The following is a 21648-nucleotide window of genomic DNA, read 5'->3' as shown; positions in this document are numbered from 1 at the left end:
TTTATGACATGTTTCGATTTTTACCTGAAACATTACGTACACTACACAGTGCACTGTTGTTTCGCATGAACATTCTCTTACTGATGAATAATTCGGACATAATTATGCAGGCTGTATTATTCGCACATAACTTTTCGAACTTTTGCATGTTCGTGCAACATGTCGTCTCAACAAAACATCACCCGTTTGTTTAAAACCGCATCATAAATAACTAAATCCACACACAAGGCAACATGCAGTATGTATGTTTTACCCTTATCGTTGTGATAAAGAAAACAGGGCATAATGCATGTGCGTAAAGTGTCGTCCAAGATTAGCCTGTGCAGTCCGCACAGGCTAATCAGGGACGACACTTTCCGCCTTAATTGGATTTTCGTGTAGAAGGGACTTCCTTTAAATGAAAAATACCATAAAAGCGGAAATTGTCGTGCCAGATCCTATATATGTATATTTTGTCCCTTGACCTGTATAATATGAATGCAACCTTGACATGTGATAAGTTCTTCACGTGGTGATAATGTGAGTCAATTATTTAAGACTGAGAACCAATAAGGTTACAATCTTGACGGGTGTACGCACGTTCGGAAGGGTGGACGAACTTATCTGGGCATTTGGGGTGCGAAAAAAACAACAAATTATGTAATATGTATTAAACAATATATTATATAGAGTCATTTGACAATAACAAACAATAAAATTCACTCATCAGCGCTTTCTTCAATGTGCACAGTGAATAATAAGTAAAGACATAAAAAGTATCCAATCTTGTGTTTAAAAAAACAATTCGAAAGCTCACTTATACGGGTCGCCTCAGCGCTATGATCGCGCACTATTTCTTTTGTCCGACTTACTGGACGATTTTGTTTTGTCCGCGTTCTTTTCTCGGCTAACCTGGCGTGCTGTCACATCCTTCTGCTCAGTGACGTTAGCGGACGTATCCCGCCGTTCGCTTGATCGGACTCGCTTTTTCTGTATTTCAGTGCCTTTTAATGCAAGTCGAGCTGAAAATGTACATGTGTTTATTGTTTTAGTTATAAACCTGTGTTATGTTTTTAGATTGAAATTAAATCCAAACCCTAAATGCTTGTTAAATTCTGTATTTGGTGACGTTTAAGAAGACGATATTGAGAAAGCTACTAGAGCCGCAAGATTGCTCGACGAACATTAGTATATCTCTGGCCTCTACAATGATCGCAAGGCAAAGTTTGACGACGCAGGATGGACGACGAACAACAGACAAAAGGTGATAACAAAAGCTCACCATGAGCACGTTGGGATCAGATGAGCGCTTTAAAACACATCTTTCTTAGTTAACCCATCTATGCCTAGTGGACTCTCCCATCCTTCTAAATTGGATCAATTTATTTCCAAAATCAGTGATATCTAGTATATTTATTTCTATATTAAGAATATTTCTTACCGAAATTCCTTTACGAAAACAGCGTAGACCCAGTTGAGACGCCGCATAATGCGGCGTCTCATCTGGATTTACGCTGTTTGCCAAGGCCTTTTTGCTAGACGCTAGGCATATATGGGTTAACCATCCCCTGAAAAACGGCCCAAACATGTCAATAAAATGAAAACAAAAGTAAAACGATTACTACATTTGTCTACGTTCCATTTATGACATATTGTCGTCGATTTACAGGTCTCAATATATTGTCAATAGGTGATGAACTAAACTTGATCAAATGTCAAATGTTAAGTTCTTCGCTGCTTCAGCAAACTTGTTGTTAAGACGATATGAAATTTTGCGTAACGTAAAACAATATAACCCCAAATACACCACGTAAGATTGGCACGCTAAGAAACATTTAGGTTTGAAAAATGTGGCATTTGAACATGAACCATTTACTTAACCCATTTATACCTAGCATCTAGAAAAAATACCTTGGCAAACAGCGTAGACCCAGATGAGACGCCGCATGATGCGACGTCTCATCAGGGTCTGCGCTGTTTACTTACAGGAATTTTTGTAAGAAATATTCTTAATATCGGAATAAATATACTAGACATCCTTAATTTTGGAAATAAATTGATTTTATACAGAAAGATGGGAGAGTCCACTAGGCATAAATGGGTTAAACCGCGATTGGAAACATCGAGACGTGAGAGATTAGAATAATTGGGACTTAAACAAAAGAAATTAAACTTAGAATCATTACATTAGAGGCAACACACATTATACTTCATCGCTAGTAATATATGTACAATGAAAACAAAGTAATCAGCTGGCGTCAGTTTAAATCAGAATACAAGAAAAATAGTTTTGTAGAAAGAAAACTCGAAATGAAGCTGCTTCAAACACGTTTTTTGATCGATTAAGATATAACCTCTATACAGAGAAACAAGCTTGTTCAGTAGTAACGGACAGACGCGCAGACGGACAGAAGAAGCAGGCAGGACATAGGTATGTATATTAGTTTCACGTCGCATGGTCGTAGTAGACATGGTGTCCAAAGTCACCAAATACTGGTTCCACCCTTTCAACAGGCACGATAGTGTTTAAAAAAGCTTAAAAGATCTTTTTTATAGCGGAGGTAATTAATCCATTTATGCCTAGTGGACTCTCCCATCCTTCTAAAGTGGATCTTATTTTCATCAAAATTAGGTATGTCTATTATATTTATTTCTATCTTTAGAATATTTCTTACAGAAATTCCCTTAAGCAAACAGCGCAGACCCTGATGAGACGCCGCATCATGCGGCGTCTTATCTGGGTTAATGCTGTTTTCCAAGGCCTTTTTCTAGACGCTAGGAATAAATGGGTAAATGTTGATGTCATACCTAGAAACTCCTCGCTGAGCACCCCGTCGCCCGCCTGTAACAGCGGTTTGTACATGATCAGTGGAGGGTCGCTGTGACTCTCTAGATATGGAATAGAGAACAATTTTGTTATTAAAATTCGCAATATAAAAAGGGAAAGTATCTAAATTGTGGACCTGAACAGCAAATTGCACTTCTCAGTGCAATTATAAATATGTAAAATGTGTAAAAGCCTACTTAAATACAAAGTAGATCAAATAACTCTACAAACAACATCACGATATTCGGTAACCCATCAATATTCAAATTGCAAATTGCTTGCGAAGAAAGGACGTCAATAATAGCATAATGATAGAACCAGCCGCTTAAAATATTGCTCGGACACACGCATTTCTTAACGTTATAAAAAGAAATACAAGTAAAACTAGTTCATATTCGACTAACCACGCCATTACGATATTCGGCACTGCTGTATATGACGTCATGCACGGCGTAATTATAATTACAAGAATTTATAATCCTTATGACAATGTACGCTTTTACGATACATTAATATAAGTGTTGCTCATCTATTTAAATAAAAGTACGTCGTCACGCATAAACTTACGATATAACCAATCAACACTTGTTTTTGTACATATGTATATGATGTAGCGCATGACGTCATATTGCAAACACTATCATTTGCCTACTCACTATCCACGGTGAGTAGAACCAGCGTTTTTCTCTCTTCCAGGAAGTCACTGGTATACCGCTGCTGGTGCCCGGGATCCCGGAGGTTCTTCACGTTCCCGGCTTCATCAGATAGCTCGATATCGGCTGGAATGTACACGGTGTGGGATAAAAACGTACTCTTTCAGGATAAAATGGTTGATGTTCAATACGCATTTTCACCTATACCAATATAAAGCGAAATTTAAATAGGAGGTATGATACACTAGTATTTGCAGACATGCATTAGCGTTGGTTGAATGAAGTCAGATAATTTTAGAAATGGTAGTTACTTAAGCTCGATTGGTCATTGTCGGCTCGGGTACACTTAAGTATAATTGAATGTACACCGTTTACGGCAAATATACTAAAAGGTATCCTGGAATTTCGACGCTAAATCGGTCGTTGTTTTTTTTTTTATCTAAATTTATTATGTTCATAGCTATTTTACATTTTTCTGTAAAATGGCCTCTTTATTATCGAAACTCAAATTCAAAAAGGATGCTGATGAAGTTAAAAAAAAGTTTGTTTCGTAATTACGGTAATCGGTAGCGCGTTTTACGACATCGGCTTTTGGGTGGGAATAAAGCTCGGGTAAAGTCTTATATCGGCCAGGTTCGTTTAAGTATATTTACCGTACCCGGGGTACAGTAAGTATACTTACATGTACCAGGGGTACATGTAAGTGGAGCCTGAGCCGACAATGATCAATCGCGCGTTACTTAAGATATGGCAACGTGTTATCAATAGAAGACGATGGCAAAATGTGCGACATAACATCATCTTATGTACATTTGTATTATGATGGCAAGATGAATGCAATCTAATATTTTGAAACACTGCTATTGTGTCGCATGACCTTAATTGGAAAACCACACCGAATACCCAGAACGTGGGCCCATTCTCCAAAAGGCACACAAGAGTCGTGTTGTAATATTTTGTCTACATTGCAAACGTTTCCACTGCGTACTTAAGAACAATTTATTAAAGCTTGTGCATTACATGTCGATAGTATTATTTGTATATGAAAATAACGCAAAATGACATTACATTATTTGACGCCATATGTGCAGCTTTCACTCATAAATATATTAATCATCAAGAAGTTGAACAACGATATCGGCCAACTTTTTGTGAACATAAATATGCCAATAATTTCAAAATCCATTTCTGAAAAATATCAACATCATTGTGTTACATAGATAGTTACTGTACATATAAAATAAACGTAACTATGGTCGGATGAGAGTCAAAATGTTACAAACATAGAATCTCAAGAAATAAGATCATGCAACGAATAATCCTCAAAAGTTATGGCAAAATATTGACACAATCACAAACAATGAGGCTAGGAAAATTGCCCTGACACAAATGACAATTAAAGATTAAAGAACGCGTGACCTCCTGGTAATTTTGTGTAGACTTTCACATGCAGCCTACTTATGCAGACAACGGTGAAAGATATTAATATATCCATCTAAATTGTCATAAAAAGGATGGTTTTGTTACGACCCCTCCCCCCACCACCCGTAGTTGCTATAGTAACGTAGCATAATTGTCGCAGTTGCAGCGGGACCGGATGTTCTTCAGGAGGAGGCTGGTCCGGCAGCAGGGGTTGAAGATCTCCTGCTGACTCTCAGACGGAACAAAGTAAATAAACATTAGTCACGCTTTGGGAAACGGGGTTTAATTCATGTGCGTGGAGATAAGCCTAAGCAGCCCGCACGAGCGAATCAGGGTCAACTTTTTTTCGTTTTTTTGAATTGTTCGTATGAAGGATGTCACATCTCGACAAAAATCCAGTAGAAAAGAGACAAGAAAAGTGTACATACTGCACAAGCCAATCTGGAACGACTCTTTACGCACATGTATTAAACCCCTTATAATTAGCGAGGCTATCATTTATCATTATTTTCAGAAATATCTATATATTTAATTATATAAATAATAATACATGTGTATACATAATATTCTTTCAAGAAGTACCTAACATGACCTAACACAATAATATTTTACATGTTTAACGGTCAATTTCGAAAACAATTTAAAATATTGTAGTCAAAACGAATATCAGGATTGGGAACAACAATATTAATATGATCTTAAATACATAAGTGCAAATATAACAATATGGTAGTAATTACTAAACATTATAACATAGCCTTAAAGAATAACCGCTCAGGCGCTGACAATCTTCTAAATATAATGGGGCACACATAAACTATGGAGACGTCGAGGGGTGAGTAAGAAACTGTCCTACCCCTTATATACTGTATATGTATTAGGCTTAGCACTATACAAATAAACAAATATATACATACCTTTTGTATGACATGTTTGCCAAAAATTTTTTTTGTTTCATCTTCTGCAGACAGAATATCAAGGTCATGTCTTAATAATAACAAAGGGAAGCAATCACACACTTACTGTCTGAGGTGAAAACCAGCTATGTTTGAACTTAGTCCACGCAAACAAAATAGTTTTCAATTGTGTTTTTTTTAATTTAAAGACTTCTCATCATTTAATAAGATTTCACCATTAATGACATAAAATTTAAACAAAGCAAAGCAAAAAACATGCCTGTGTTAACTAGTCTTTTATGACTTATTCAATAGAATCTACATGTTAATCTTTTGACTAACAGAGCTTCCTGGTAAAAGCTACTATTTAAAAGTAAATTTTAGAAACTGAAATCTAATTATATTTACAATTTTAATATTATAACATTATTTTCTCAATACCGTAATTATATATCAAAGTTATTTATTCCATTTTCTCGCTTGCGTGACCTTATTCAATTATTTGACAAATTAGGGGCGGAACATGGGGTTGAACGAGATCCTGATGTAAATGCATACTTTACATTTTTAAAGGATTATTTGAAAATAAAGTTAAATAATTGAACCATACATAATTTAAACTGTGTTTTTCTCAATATATTTTATTATGTATTAAGATATTATTAAAAACAGCATCCGCATGAGTGTTTATTATTCATTTTATTTCAAATAAATGGTTTACAAATATGTATTACAAGAATTTTACTGCTATTTTCACTGAAAACGTCTATTTGAATGTATAATGGTATGTATTATAGAATAAAATATAGAAATCGTCATGAAAGAATGCTTAATATGGACAACTTTTCAACTTAAGGTGTGTTTTTGTTTTTTGCGGCCATCTTTGACGCCATTTTGTTTCCATGGCAACTCCAACACTTACGGAAAAAATAATACCCATTACAATAAAATTCAGACTTAGACCTACATTTTGATATATAAAACTTGCTGTTGGCTTTCATAGACTACTCTGGTCCCATATTTAGGGTCTCATTTGCTACACTATTAAGCATTTGCATTCGAGATAAAATTGTTTCATGCTGAACACGCTGTTGACATCGTTTCAAATCGCACATTTCATATACTTCACAAAAATAGAATGTCGACTGAATTACACATTTATGTAAATGTGATAACTGTTTGTAGATTGCACTTTTTCTTTCCGAAAAAGTCTGGCCTACTGGCGGGAAATTTTTATTCAAATTTCATTGGACACTTACAAAGGTCAGCTTATGTGAAAAGCTTGGTTAATCAGCTATTTCGAAAACACCTGGCTGTATCTAGTTCAGTTAAGCATAGCATAGTTCATCATAGTTGAGAATTGACATAGCATTTAGCAGTTTGCAATAAAACACATTGAATTACTGCAATATATATATATATATATATATATATATATATATATATATATATATATATATATATATATATATATATATATATATATATATATATATATATATATATATATATATATATATTATATGTTAATACACAAATATATTCATGATTTCACTGTATATATATTATATGTTAATACATAAATATATTCATGATTTCACTGTATCTTCTTGATCGAACGGATTTCCGCGGTGTCTCTAACATAGTGTGAGGGTAGTCTAGAATCCTTATCGGATCTTGCCCTAATACAACTATGGTTTCATGTTTGTAAATAAGTATCTATGTATGTAACATTGTCCATTCTGTGTATGTAAAAATTGTTCCCACGTCGAGATGTGTTGCGGTGTAAGTGCGAGATATATAACTGTGAATGAACCATCCTTTTTTTGGGGATGGGGATTTCATAGTTTGTATGTCTCGTACTGCACCGTAGCTAGGCGCACACGCCGAAGTCTCAAATGGGAATATGTATGTCTGTCTGTGTATCTGGTTGTTCACACACCTTTCTCCCTATATATAAATTATCGACTGTGAACGAGTATCTATTAATAGATCCCAGAAATAGGAAATAACGTTGTTGTGAAATATAATTATCTCCCTGTTAATACACAAATATATTCATGATTTCACTGTATCTTCCTGATCCAACGGATTTTCGCGGTGTCTCTAACATAGTGTGAGGGTAGTTTAGAGGTTACGCATGCGCAATTAATTTCCTTCTATATTACATATAAAATAGTTGAAGTTCGATATCAATTTTTACCATGATCAAGCGCATACCCACTATATCATCATACATCATTGGAAAGATTAATGCATAATCTTTTGAAAAAAATGCATGTCATTAAATTCTATACGCGCAAACTCAAAATATTTACCTTAGAATAGGCAAACCGGTTTTGACAGCTGTGCAGACAACCATTTTGGGCTCAAATAGTATGACCTACTTTCGAAGCCGGGAACCATCAACACAAAAAGTAGAGCACAAAAATGGCTTATTTTCTTATTGCTTACAAATATACCTTCAAGTTGATACCAAAACCAACCATTTGCAATGTATTTTACAAATCCTAGGCAGCATGCACTCAACAATGTGTGCTAAGTATCAAACTGACTGCATGTAACCCTAAAAACAGGAGTTCCGGTTTGGGGTTATGTGACCTTTAAGAGAACCCAACCCCTTCAAATTTAAATTAAAGGCACTTTTCCCACAGGTATAATCTGTTTTTAGAAAGATCACAAAGTTCCGGTACAATGACACACAGATTAATTCATAAAAGTTGCCGTTGAAAGCGCCATGCGTAACAGCGTTTCGCGTCAAGAATTAAGGTAGAAAAGCCAAACTCGGTTACATCATACATGCAGCACTTAGACTCCATACAAGGTATGTCTTTCGATTCTAATAGGCAAAGCTTATCTTACATATGGCTTAATAAGTGAAAAAAATCATCAATGGCAATATTTGTGCATCAAAGCAGGTTTTGAACTGGATTCGAACAAACTTTATATATTTTTTTTGCACATTTTAGGTAAAATCCATGTAGAAGCAGCAATGCTGATGTCATTTGACCCAACAAAAGGGCTCGCTTGCATGGAAAAACAACACACTTGGCTTCCTGACTAAAAAAAGTCATCGTCAGACATGAGCTTTAAGTCTTTTGTCACACCTGGACCTATGATTCCTCGGCTCGAGTTCCGTCTAGGGCAGGCTCCGGAAAGTGTCAGTCTGGCCCGGGTGCTCAATTCCGTGTAATCTGAGAAAACAAAAAAGGTTTTTTTGTGCGCATTTGCCCATTACGGTGCCAACTAATGTAAGTTAGATACAATTAGAGTAAGCTTTCAATAGTCTTTCTCGCTTTATTTGCTGCAAATGGTTAATTCACCACGCCGGCATCACATTGTCGGGCACACCGGCAAAGTTATCGCCACAAAGTTTGGTTTCAGAGCTGCAGTCAATGTAAAACACACAAATTTCCTAATTTTGGTGACAAAAGTGTGCCAGGATATCAAAGAAATCATTTTACAATAGATTTAATTGAAAATAACGGCGTACTAACCTGCAAAGACACCGATCCTCTCGACACGACTGGGCGAGTGTTGAGGGCCGTCTCCGAATCAGTCACATTGTACAGTTTTTGATGGCCTGTCACTTCAGCCGGACTTGTAAACCAATTGGACGACAGTTCAGGCAGAGCTATAGACCCATTTCGACACCGCCTACAAATGCACACTTAGGTTTACGCATAATATTAAGGTCACTTAAATACAGATTCCCTGGTGTTTTTCATGCAGGGTCTATCGCAACAACATTCTTCCAGGAAAGAAAGCATAATATTATTATCATTTTTGTGTTTTCAGCTGAATACTTGATTTTACTTGAACTCAGCGAGATATCCAAACAGGTAAAATAAGGCAAAGTAGTGTTATTCTGAGTAGATCTGCCTGAATGGGTTGAAGGCGAAGGCGGATAGAAGTGTAGGTCCAAAATTGGCGGGCATTTTTAACAGAAAAAGGCTCAAAAAGTAAACAATAATAATAAATACAGATGAAATAAAGACATGCATTAGGTTCATTATTGAGATTGATGCAAATTAATGTCAAAATGGCACTGAAAAACAATACCGGGTGTTTAAGTATTCTTAGAATATGTCTCCGGAACAGGTTTCGGTGTGATTTTCCAGCATTTACCCCCCTTATGACCCCAAGTGCAACAGCCCAATTGCAAACAGCCCTTATTTGGGTCAAAATGACATCTGGCAGTTATGTTTTGCAATACAGAGAGTTTTTGATGGTCAAATGTCAAAATTCTGGCAGACGACTAACTTGGTCGGATGTGCTTAAAGGTTACGCATGCGCAATTAATTTCCTTCTATATTACATATAAAATAGTTGAAGTTCGATACCAATTTTTACCATGATCAAGCGCATACCCACTATATCATCATACATCATTGGAAAGATTAATGCATAATCTTTTGAAAAAAATGCATGTCATTAAATTCTATACGCGCAAACTCAAAATATTTACCTTAGAATAGGCAAACCGGTTTTGACAGCTGTGCAGACAACCATTTTGGGCTCAAATAGTATGACCTACTTTCGAAGCCGGGAACCATCAACACAAAAAGTAGAGCACAAAAATGGTTTATTTTCTTATTGCTTACAAATATACCTTCAAGTTGATACCAAAACCAACCATTTGCAATGTATTTTACAAATCCTAGGCAGCATGCACTCAACAATGTGTGCTAAGTATCAAACTGACTGCATGTAACCCTAAAAACAGGAGTTCCGGTTTGGGGTTATGTGACCTTAGAATCCTTATCGGATCTTGCCCTAATACAACTATGGTTTCATGTTTGTAAGTGTATGTAAAAATTGTTCCCACGTCGAGATGTGTTGCGGTGTAAGTGCGAAATATATAACTGTGAATGAACCATCTTGTTTTTGGGGATGGGGATTTTATAGTATGTATGTCTCGTTCTGCACCGTAGCTAGGCGCACACGCCGAAGTCTCAAATGGGAATATGTATGTCTGTTTGTATGTCTGTGTATCTGGTTGTTCACACACCTTTCTCCCTTTATATATATATATATATACATATATATATATATATATATATATATATATATATATATATATATATATATATATATATATATATATATATATATATATATATATATATATATTAGCATAGAACAGAACATCGTATAGCAGAGCTTAGTGTAACTAGGCATAGTTTTGCGTGTACTTTATTTTTGCAGTAGATTGCGTGTACTTGACATTTACAGTTTGGCTATGTTTTGTTCGAGCGGATATTTCGTTCAGACTCCCCCCACCCCCGCCCCCCGTTACCCCCTCCCCCTAAAAAACCAACCAAACAACACCAAACAAACATTTTGGTTTCAATGCGGCTGCTATTTGCCGAGGCAACATTTTTACACTGTACACACACAATAAGGACAACCATCATTAACCCATATAAGCCTAGTGGACTCTCCCATCCTTCTAAATAGGATCAATTTATTTCCACAATTAGGGATGTTTAGTATATTTATTTGTATATTTAGAATATTTCTTTCAGAAATTTATTTAAGCAAACAGCGCAGACCCTGATGAGACGCCGCATTATACGGCGTCTCATCTGGGTCTACGCTGTTTGCCAAGGCCTTTTTTTTCTAGACGCTAGGCATAAATGGAATAATACGTATACAACAAAGCACGTGTGAAGTCCTTTAATTGATTCTTTTTTATGTCTCATTGTAAAGCTACCCAATCAACAAACAGAACAGAACAGAACAAAACTTTATTACTTCCAGGTATACATAGATACAACATGGGGAACATATAATATACACAGTACATAATACATAGTTTGTTTCCGATTCAAGTGTGGGGCATTTTGGTATAGGGGGAAGTCATATTAATATAAACAGTTTGAATCAATTAACAGTTTTAACAGTGACATTGATTGTTTGTAAGTTTTAAATTAAGTTCGCAAAATGGGAGAGATAAAAATTAACATTGGATTTCAAGAATAGCATTTGTGCTTAAACAATAATTTAGTAATAATAATAGTTATTAAATAATAATAATAATAATAATAATAATAATAATAGTAAAAATAAAAAATAATAATAATAATAATAGTAATAATAATAATAATAATAATAATAATGATAAAAAAATAATAATAATGATATTGATATATTTAGAATCTTTCTTACAGAAATCCCTTCAAGCAATCAGCGCAGACCCTGATGAGACGCCGCATCATGCGGCGTCTCATCTGGGTCTACGCTGTTTTCTAATGCCTTTTTTCTAAACGCTAGGCATAAATAGGTTATAGGCCCAATGGCCGAATGGGTTAACGTCCTATTGCTACCATGCTGGCTGCTACAATGCTGGCTGCGATATTGACGATATTGATAACGTTCCACCAATTACGCTGAAATAAATATATGTGATAAGAATGGAACGGCAGCATTATCTACAAAACAAACAGAAGTTTAAAATGTAAATATAATGCATGTATAGCTGCAAGTTTTGGTTGATTTTATTTGCCTTTGTTCCCATGCTATATAATGTCATGCAAATATACTTGTATGTTGGTTATACATGTATGAAAAGAACAAATCTTGTTAAAGGACTTCAGTCAGTTATCACGATGATTAAGTTGTATTCACCAAATGAAGGGACCTTAGATTGTACCAAGTCCTTTTATACAATTGTACACACTAATTGTGAAGTTATTTAACGATGTTAATTACAATGATAGATATCCACGCAAAATGAAATAAAATCTGACTCTGTGGAAGAAATAACTTGCAAGTTACTTAATTTCGCCCTAAAGGTTAAAACCGCCTGGATATATTGCTCATGTTATAATTCAACAGTTGTTTATCATACGACCTGCCTGATATAACGTTGCCTGATATATTCTTTATAACATGGTCAACAGGAAGTACTTATATCAGTCATGTGGGGAGGATGGTCATATAACTCGGAATCAACTATAAAGTAATCATTTTAAGTAAAATCGAATCAGAGTTAACAAGACAAACAATTTGATGTCAAGATGTAATATATTTTAAACACAAACAGCAAAAAACATTTTTTTACAAATATTAATCGTGCGTGCTCATGACGTCATTATTGACACGTCAAACGACAAAAGTCATATTCTTTCCCGCTAAAATCGCAGCTTTTTAGCGTTTTTTTATTATTTCTTTTAAATCGGGGACGTAGAGGTATGATAAACAGAAAAACAGGTTACTGCCTGATCTTTTTTTTAAATATATCAGGCTCGGCACGAACAAAATAACGGCTCGGCAAGCCTCGCCGTTATATTATTCTAAGCCTTGCCTGATATATTACAAAAAGATCAAGCAGTAACCTGTTATTCCCTATTTATACAAAGCTCAATTTTCGAGATTTTATAAAGGGGCGAATAGTGCACGTTCGTATACCGTGCGCATTGACAAGCTCATTATAATTAACCCATTTATGCCTTCCTTCTAAATTAGGTCAATTTATTTCCAAAATGAGAGATGTCTAGTATATTTATTTCTATATTAAGAATATTTCTTACAGAAATTTCTTTTAGCAAACAGCGCAGACCCTGGTGAGACGCTGCATCATGCGGTGTCTCATCTGGGTATACGCCGTTTGCCACGGCCTTTTTTTTCTAGACGCTAGGCATAAATGGGTTAATGTTTTTGTTTAACTTTCAACTAATACGGAACAGTAAATGGGTTTAGAAATAAATTTAAATGTCCCCCCCCCCCTGTATGCAACCTAAAACCCACAAACCTCGGATACATTCGCATGCTGGATCTGGACATGTATGTGATTGCATAATATACAAGATCGATGTTTTAGTTCCCTATAAGAATTCCAAAGAAAGGTCTGGATACGATGTAACCATGAGGGTTTAATTAAAATAAATTTCACATCGATAAATTTAGTTGAATCGCTTTTGATATTGTAAGTAAGTGACATTGACCTCGTGCCATTAAAGTAACTTCAGCAGGGACAATGTACGTTTAAACTTTCTATTAAAAACTAGCTAATTAAAAATATACTTTGCTTGGACACTGACGCCAATGTAGATTGTATTTTCTTCGCAAATTCGAGCAAAATTATGTTACAATAATCAATTCTTCCATCTTATCCGACACAGGTAGGACATTAATGAATGTATTGTATGATATAAATACAAACAAAAATAATGGGTTGTCTATGCTAGTTTGTTAGAGAAGTGTGGCGGAATGAGGATAGCAGCGAATTAGGCGCTGCACTAGCCTTGATGAATGCTTGCACTTTGTAAAGATCAAAACCTGGGAAATGCTCCATGTAGCTGATAAACGTTTACTTGATGCATAAAAACTCACTTTCTGGGGTCGATTTATCTTTTTCTGATCAGCGTACGCCTTGAATTCCGAGTCGCACATTTCAGCTAGGCGGGCAGTCATTGAAAGAAATGGATCATCTGTCAAATAAGACCTTTCATGTAAGTATATGAAAAATAAAGCAACGAATGCATATGATTAGTTTTTGTTATATCAGTTACTACCCGCTAAAAAAAAATTTACGAGCTGGATGGTGTATGTTTGCTAAATATATTTTCTATTATGAATTACATTTATGAAAGTACACAACGTGGGGCAAGTTTGGGTTTGTAGAAAAATACTTAAACACTAATGTTTAATATTATGCATATATAAAAAAAACCACTACCGTTGATTGCGTTAGTGTCGTGTTCTAGGACAGCCATGATTTCTTCACGATTAATCTGAAGATTTGTACCTGAAAGTATTGCCAATATACAATGCACTATGAGAATGATAAAAATAATGACTTAAAACCTTTATAATGTCAAAATAACAACGTTATTTTAGTTTTTCTACACGTTAAGTGTTATAGAATCATTCTGGTTCAAATCACATGTTTAATCGGTATTAATAGGCATATATAAAACTGCGCTACATTAAAATTCTAAAACTTAATTATTTACAGCGGGAGATTTTGGAAACGAGAACGGTTGTTTTTTAATGGAGAAAATGCCTTACACTGTAAAAGTGGGAAATTTGCATTAAACTCTGCCATGACGGTCTCCTCCTTCTCTGGTCCAGAGTCCGTCTGCAAAATTGTATTGTGAAAAAAATACTTAAATTGCACAAGTGCAGTACTCGACATGGAGGTACCCAGTCAGGTGTTTAGCAATTATAAGTGGTCTCATTAAAGGACATTGTAGCTTCATATAGCATAAGATCCATATTAGAATGATGCGGTTAAATTAATTTAGCAAGTTTCTGTTTCAATGAGAAACATTGTATATTAAACAATCGAATGGCATACATACTAATTGCAGGAAATGCTTTTCATAATTATGAAATGTTTTCGTTGCATTAACACGCAATAGAAATACCATTGAAATAAACAAATATACTATGGTACGCGCATGGATTTATTTGTTTTTTAACTGAAGCGTTGATTACCAATTTTACCAATGTTAATGCATGTACCTTCATGTCTTTCATTGCGTCGAGCAGACCGGTGCAAGCAATTCCTATCGACCCCATCTCCGACCGATTTGCTCCATCCGTGGCTGTGATGGAAAATAACTTCTGATGTGAGTTGATTATCTTATTGTATGCACAGCAACATATGTCAGTTAAAGTTAAGTGTTCGTATTGGACATTTAAGTTACATCGCGGCCTACGGCGGTCAGGTAACCTACTACTGCGTTAGCAGTTTGGCCACGAACACGTGCACATACTTATGCCAATCTTAAAAATGCCTTCGATTTGGAAAGTAGGAGGGAATGGACTTTAGGATTTCATAACGGACTTTCCAACAAAATAAACGCGTAATGCGGCAGGTCTGGGAATTAAACACGCGACATATGTAGTGTAGCGATCTCGCAACTGAACTGGACAGCCTGGTTTGAATCAATATAGAACCCTAAATCTATGGTGTCTAAATTTAAGTTCGCGAAAAAGTTCATTTTTACTCAGCTTCAAGACAAAAGATGTACGCATTTGTTTAGTTCCTGAAATTGATCAATTAATTTTTCAAGTATCAGATATGGGTGAGAAATTGTCTTTCTCAATATTTTTTTTCAAAACTTCATGGAAAATTATATATACATACCTTTGCTAGGATTAAAAAGCTGCCATTCGCGACATTTAGCCCACAGGGAGGCAACTGCAATATAACGTTTTACGGATGTGTGGTCTGCCATGAATCAATACAGGTGCAATTTACAATATGTATGATTTATTAGGTATCCAACGTGTTAACCCTTTCCCACACAGACAAATACATATACATATTTACACAGTTGAAATAGGCCGTTATGGTCCTTGTTCAACACATATCATATCATTCATAAATTCATAATACATGGTGTTGCATAAAAAAACGTTATGGTTGAATAAACAATAATGTTCTGATACAAATAAAGTTGTAAAGGGTTCATTTGATGGATCGATGTATAGAAACTGCTCATTATTTATAAACAAGACAGGCGGGCTCTAAAAGATCAGCATAACAATATTAGTATACGGATTATTTGTACACAACTTCCGTTTGTAAAAATGGTTTATTTGATATTTGACGCCGCCTGAACATTTCATGGAAGACGAAATATTTTACTTACATTCCATAAATCCGTAAGGCCAGGTGCTTGTGACATTGGTGAGACTCGCTGTTCAACAAAAATACAATTGCAATTTTTAAAAGTGAATAAAACATGTGGAAATCTTATTTTGCATCAATTTGAACTTTTCATAACAGTTGTTGTTTTTGTTTTTTGTCACCAAAAGAGAACACAGAAAACAAAGGTCAACATTTTAAATAACATAATTGAAAACTACAATATGATAGACATCTGGCGTACTATATATCCAAACGAAAGCAAATTCACCTGGCACTCAAACACAAAACCAACAATATTTTGTAGATTAGACTAATTTTTAATATCTGAATCTCTTTGCAACATTATTGACACATGTAACAAAACCAGGATTTATGACTGACCACTCTCTAGTTGAACTTAAACTGCACAATATACAACCTGAAAGAGGCCCAGGATACTTTAAAATTAATAACAGCATCTTATTAGATACACAATATCAAACACAAATAAAACAGGAAATATTAAATACAGTTCAAAATAATAAAGATGCAAACCCAAACACCTTATGGGATGTAATTAAAGGAAATATACGTAACACAACAATTAGATACACATCATTTAAACAAAAAGAAACACACAAACTTGAAACTGAAACCATCAAAACCATTGAAACACTTGAAAAACAATTGCATCAAACAAACACAAATGATACCACCAACATTGAAAATGAAACAACATTAAAAAAACAAATATTAGATGGAATCTATCATACACATCTCAATGGGATAATACTAAGAGCGCGTGCACAGCATGTTGAACACAATGAAAAAAATACAAAATATTTCGCAAACATTGAAAAACGTAGAAGTGAACAAAAAACTGTACACAAATTAGTAGTCAAAGGCAAAGATATAACAAACAGAACTTAAATACTAGAAGAACAACGTTTATTTTTCGAAACCCTCTATAAACGAAAAAATGTTGAAAATAACACCCTTTTTAAAAATACACATCACGCTTTAAACCAAGAGGAAAAACAACTGTGCGACGGATTGCTTAATGAATATGAATGTGGATTAGCCCTAAAAGAAATGCAAAATAACAAAAGCCCAGGATCTGATGGCATCACAATCGAGTTTTATAAAATATTCTGGAATGAGATAAAAACACATCTAATTAATTCACTTAACTATTCATTTAACAACGAAAACTTAACTACGCTACAAAAACAAGGTATTATATCGCTTATTCCAAAACCTGGAAAAAACTTAGAATCCTTATCAAACTGGCGCCCGATTAGTTAACTAAACAATGATTATAAAATTGCAACTAAAAGTATAGCAAACAGAATTAAAAAATATTACCATCAATCATTTCAAAATCTCAATCTGGTTTTATAAAAGGACGTTACATTGGTGAAAACGTTCGTCTTATCCAAGAATGCATAAACTATTTCAACAATTCAAATAATCCTGGTCTAATATTCTTTGCAGACTTTGAAAAGGCATTCGATTCGCTTGATCATTCATTTATGTTCTCTTGCTTAGAAAATATTAACTTTGGTGAAAGTCTCATTCAATGGGTCATACTATTGTATACCGATATTAACAGTATAATCATTAACAATTGCTTCTTTTCAAACAGTTTTAACATCGAACGAGGGGTTCGACAAGGATGTCCACTCTCATCATCGCTATTTATTATTTGCATCGAGTATCTATCACATCAAATCCAATCAAATAAACACATAAAAGGCATATCACTAGAACCTGACGAAGAAATCAAACAATCCCTGTTTGCTAACGATGCAACTTATTTTTTAAACGACAATTACGATTCTTTCCATAACCTAATAGAGTCGCTAACCCTTTACGGAATGACATCGGGTCTTAAACTAAACAAAAGTAAATGTACTGTGCTACGAGTAGGTAAATTAAAACAAAGTACTGTTCAATATAAAAAAGAAATGAAATTTTATTGGACATCCGATGAAGCCACAACGTTAGGCATTACTTTCACAAATAATGAAAAGGATACAGTTCTTAAAAACATACTACCTAAATTACAGAATTTTAAAAACTGCTTAAAATCATGGCATCATCGTAAACTTACACTAATCGGAAAAAACACAGTATTGAAAACGTTTGCACTTCCTAAATTAATATATGTATTAACAGTTCTCCCAAATCCACCAAACGATGTAATTAACGATATAAAATCAGCAATATTTAATTTCATATGGGACGGTAAGCCTGATTAAATAAAAAGAACTCAGTTAATTCAATCTGTAGAAAATGGAGGTATCCAATTAACGAACATTGACTCATTTTTGAATGCAATCAAATTCAGCTGGGTTAAAGATACCTAGATACTACCAATACGAGTAAATGGAAATTATTCTACCAGAAAATCATTAAAAAATATGGTGACTCCTTACACTTTGAATGTAACATCAGCAATACTATCTTACATGAAATTGCAAACGAAAACATATTTCTGTCTGATGTTCTATCAGCGTGGAGTGATGTCACTCACAACTTAGAAACCCAAACCAGCAGTAAAACAATTATATGGAACAATAAAGACATAACTTAAAACACTAAGACGTTTTTCTATAAAGATTGGTTTGAACGAAGCATTAAATATGTCGACCAATTATATGACTACAGAATTAAGGATTTCTACTCTTTTGATAATATATGCTACATATACGGAATACCTTCAAATAATTATCTGAAGTACTACACACTAATCATAAGCATACCCATACATATTAAATCTGAAATCAATACAAATAATACACCATGTACTCAAACAACATTTGTAGAAAACATACTTGGAAGAAAAAACAAAACAAATAAAATATTTTACACACTACAAATTAAAAACCCTACAGAAAACTCTAAAATCCAAAATAAATGGCAAGACCTTTTTGTAGAAAATGAACTTAATTGGAAACACATATTTACCATGCCATATAAAGCAACCATTGAAAGCACACTGGGAAATTTTCAAGATAAATACATCCATAGAATTATAGCTACAAATAAATATCTCTTTAAATGCAAATTAGCTAACTCAAATCTGCGTGACTTCTGCAGTGAAAACATTGAAACTATAGAACATCTTTTTTGGGAGTGCAAACACATCCAGCCTATTTGGAATCAATTAATATCATTTCTTGAACAACAGCAACTAAACGTTAAACTATCTTTCTTAAATGTAAGTTTCGGAATTAACTCATTGAAATCAATAGACGGTAATAATATTGTGAATTTTATGGTTATATTGATGAAATATTTTATCTTAAACATGAAGTACAAAAAACAAGTACCAAATTTTAATTGTTTTGTCCATAGTCTTAAACTAAAAATCCAGATTGAGAAAGAAATAGCCCTCAGTAATGACACATTACAAATCTTTGAACAAAAATGGAATCGGATAAAATTCTCATAATGTTTTGTCCACTTTTATACATTTCACTCTAATGTTAGTTTATCTTTCTAAAATAGTTTTGTTTATTTTTTTTTAACATGAAGTACAAAAAACAAGTACCAAATTTTAATTGTTTTGTCCATAGTCTTAAACTTAAAATCCAGATTGAGAAAGAAATAGCCCTCAGTAATGACACATTACAAATCTTTGAACAAAAATGGAATCGGATTAAATTCTCATAATGTTTTGTCCACTTTTATACATTTCACTCTAATGTTAGTTTATCTTTCTAAAATAGTTTTTTTATTTTTTTTCAATCTGACAAGATCATTGTGAATATAAAACAAAACACACAAGTCCAGTATGTTTTCTTCCGACTTTATACAACTCATCATTTTTCATAACTATTCCTCTGTTGTTCTTTTCTATTTTCTCTAAAAAAATATATATATTAGCATATCTTGTATAACATGTCTGAACTTTATTGCTTTGTACAATCACTATGTTGTATGATCATATACATGTTTACATTGTATGTATGATATTGAATAAAAAAAAGAAAAAAAAAAGAAAACAAAGGTCAGGTCGAACAATTAAGAGCGAAATTTACATTTTTAAAGTAACAATACGTGTTTTTTTACGTATAAAGCAACTGCTTGTTATAATGTAATAATAATCAAAGACTGAAAACGCACAACGTTTGGTCAGTTCATTAAAACATAGTTCAAGGTGTCGAGATTGTATTAATAATATGTAAATATGTTCCTATGTTTAACCAGCAATTGCATAAAATGACAAGAGATTAACAGGGAAGGGTCCGTCCACCTTTTATCGAAGTTATCAGGTATTTAATGTCACAAAGCCATACAAAAACAATTTTAACATGGTATAAACCAAGTCATTAAACCGCATTAACGCCAAAACAGTTGGTTTATTTCCACTAACATCTCAAACAATACAGTATGTAGATCGGCTGAATATTTTTGTAACATTTCACAATGCATGAATTATTTCCCAGTTTATTTAGGGTATTCAAGAATATGCAGAAATCTTTAGAATCTCTTATTTAACATTTTTCAATTTTTAGTAAAATGCTGTTACTTAAAAAAGGTAATTTGTCAAATCTTATCAAAAGTAGCAAAAACAATAATTGAAAATTCAACAAGCAATTTAGCATATATGTTCGAGCGATGCTGAAATTGAAAACACAATATTAAAAAGTTAAAAATTTGGTCTGCTAAAAATGGCAGGGTCGGTCGGAATAGTGAAAACAAACAAGCGGTTTGGATAAAAAAGAACGAATAAATAAAGCTTCACTTACTTGTTGTTGGAGGGACAGTGCTCCCTTTCACAACATGTCGATGACTCAGAAGAGCAGCAACACTAGCAGAGACGCAGACAAATAGCACAACTGTAGCCCAAAACCTCATGGTTGCAAACCAGTGTTCGATTATGTTTTCAGACAGGCAAGTACAACGGCAACTGAAAAAAACCTGGATATGCCACGTTTTAAATACTTGCCGATCATTTTGAAGGCCCGTCTAATCTCGTTAGATTTTAAAATAAAAACGCTGATAGAGTGAATTGGATTTCAATACAAAAAAGTAGAAACAGGTCAGTAATCAATGAAGTTGGCTCGAACACAACTTTTTGAGGATATAATCGTTTGTCTCTTGCTTATTTTATACCCATTTATAACTAGATACATGTATAGTTAACGTGTGTAATAAACCTCGTTTTATGATGGACATCATATGGCCACGGTACATTTCAGGTCAACATATTTTTTTTAATTGAACATACCATCGAGGGGCTGCTTAATCGAATCGAAAATAATTATGGGCTAACGA

The 21648-nt window shown here is 34.1% G+C and overlaps 2 protein-coding genes across 6 annotated transcripts in view; both read right to left on the bottom strand.

Annotated features, from left to right (window-relative positions):
* Positions 1–643: 643 nt before the first annotated feature.
* On the bottom strand, positions 644–5788 carry LOC127831251 (uncharacterized). The gene is made up of 4 exons (XM_052356232.1): positions 5015–5788; positions 3463–3617; positions 2788–2868; positions 644–1001 (listed from the first exon to the last, which is right to left on the bottom strand). Exons 1-4 carry the CDS (start codon positions 5137–5139, stop codon positions 817–819), a joined length of 546 nt encoding a protein of 181 aa, XP_052212192.1. The 5' UTR covers positions 5140–5788; the 3' UTR covers positions 644–816.
* Positions 5789–11513: 5725 nt separating this feature from the next.
* Positions 11514–21648, bottom strand: part of LOC127831844 (uncharacterized) — a 77066-nt gene continuing 66931 nt past the window's right edge. For 2 of the 5 annotated variants that reach the window (XM_052356924.1, XM_052356922.1), the window contains exons 2-9: positions 21120–21291; positions 16385–16432; positions 15877–15930; positions 15249–15331; positions 14793–14862; positions 14461–14529; positions 14115–14212; positions 11514–12169 (exon numbers count right to left, since the gene is read on the bottom strand). In XM_052356924.1, the coding sequence (XP_052212884.1) occupies positions 12089–12169; positions 14115–14212; positions 14461–14529; positions 14793–14862; positions 15249–15331; positions 15877–15930; positions 16385–16432; positions 21120–21228 (612 nt within the window). In that variant the 5' untranslated portion in view covers positions 21229–21291 and the 3' untranslated portion in view covers positions 11514–12088. Of the gene's footprint in view, positions 12170–14114; positions 14213–14460; positions 14530–14792; positions 14863–15248; positions 15332–15876; positions 15931–16384; positions 16433–21119 lie in introns of all 5 variants that reach the window. The other 3 variants (XM_052356926.1, XM_052356921.1, XM_052356923.1) reach the window with 2 other exon arrangements.

This window comes from Dreissena polymorpha, chromosome 5 (assembly GCF_020536995.1).
Source record: "Dreissena polymorpha isolate Duluth1 chromosome 5, UMN_Dpol_1.0, whole genome shotgun sequence".
NCBI lineage: Eukaryota > Metazoa > Mollusca > Bivalvia > Myida > Dreissenidae > Dreissena > Dreissena polymorpha.
Note: the sequence above shows the minus strand (reverse complement) of the source record. Positions and strands in the feature narration are given on the sequence as shown.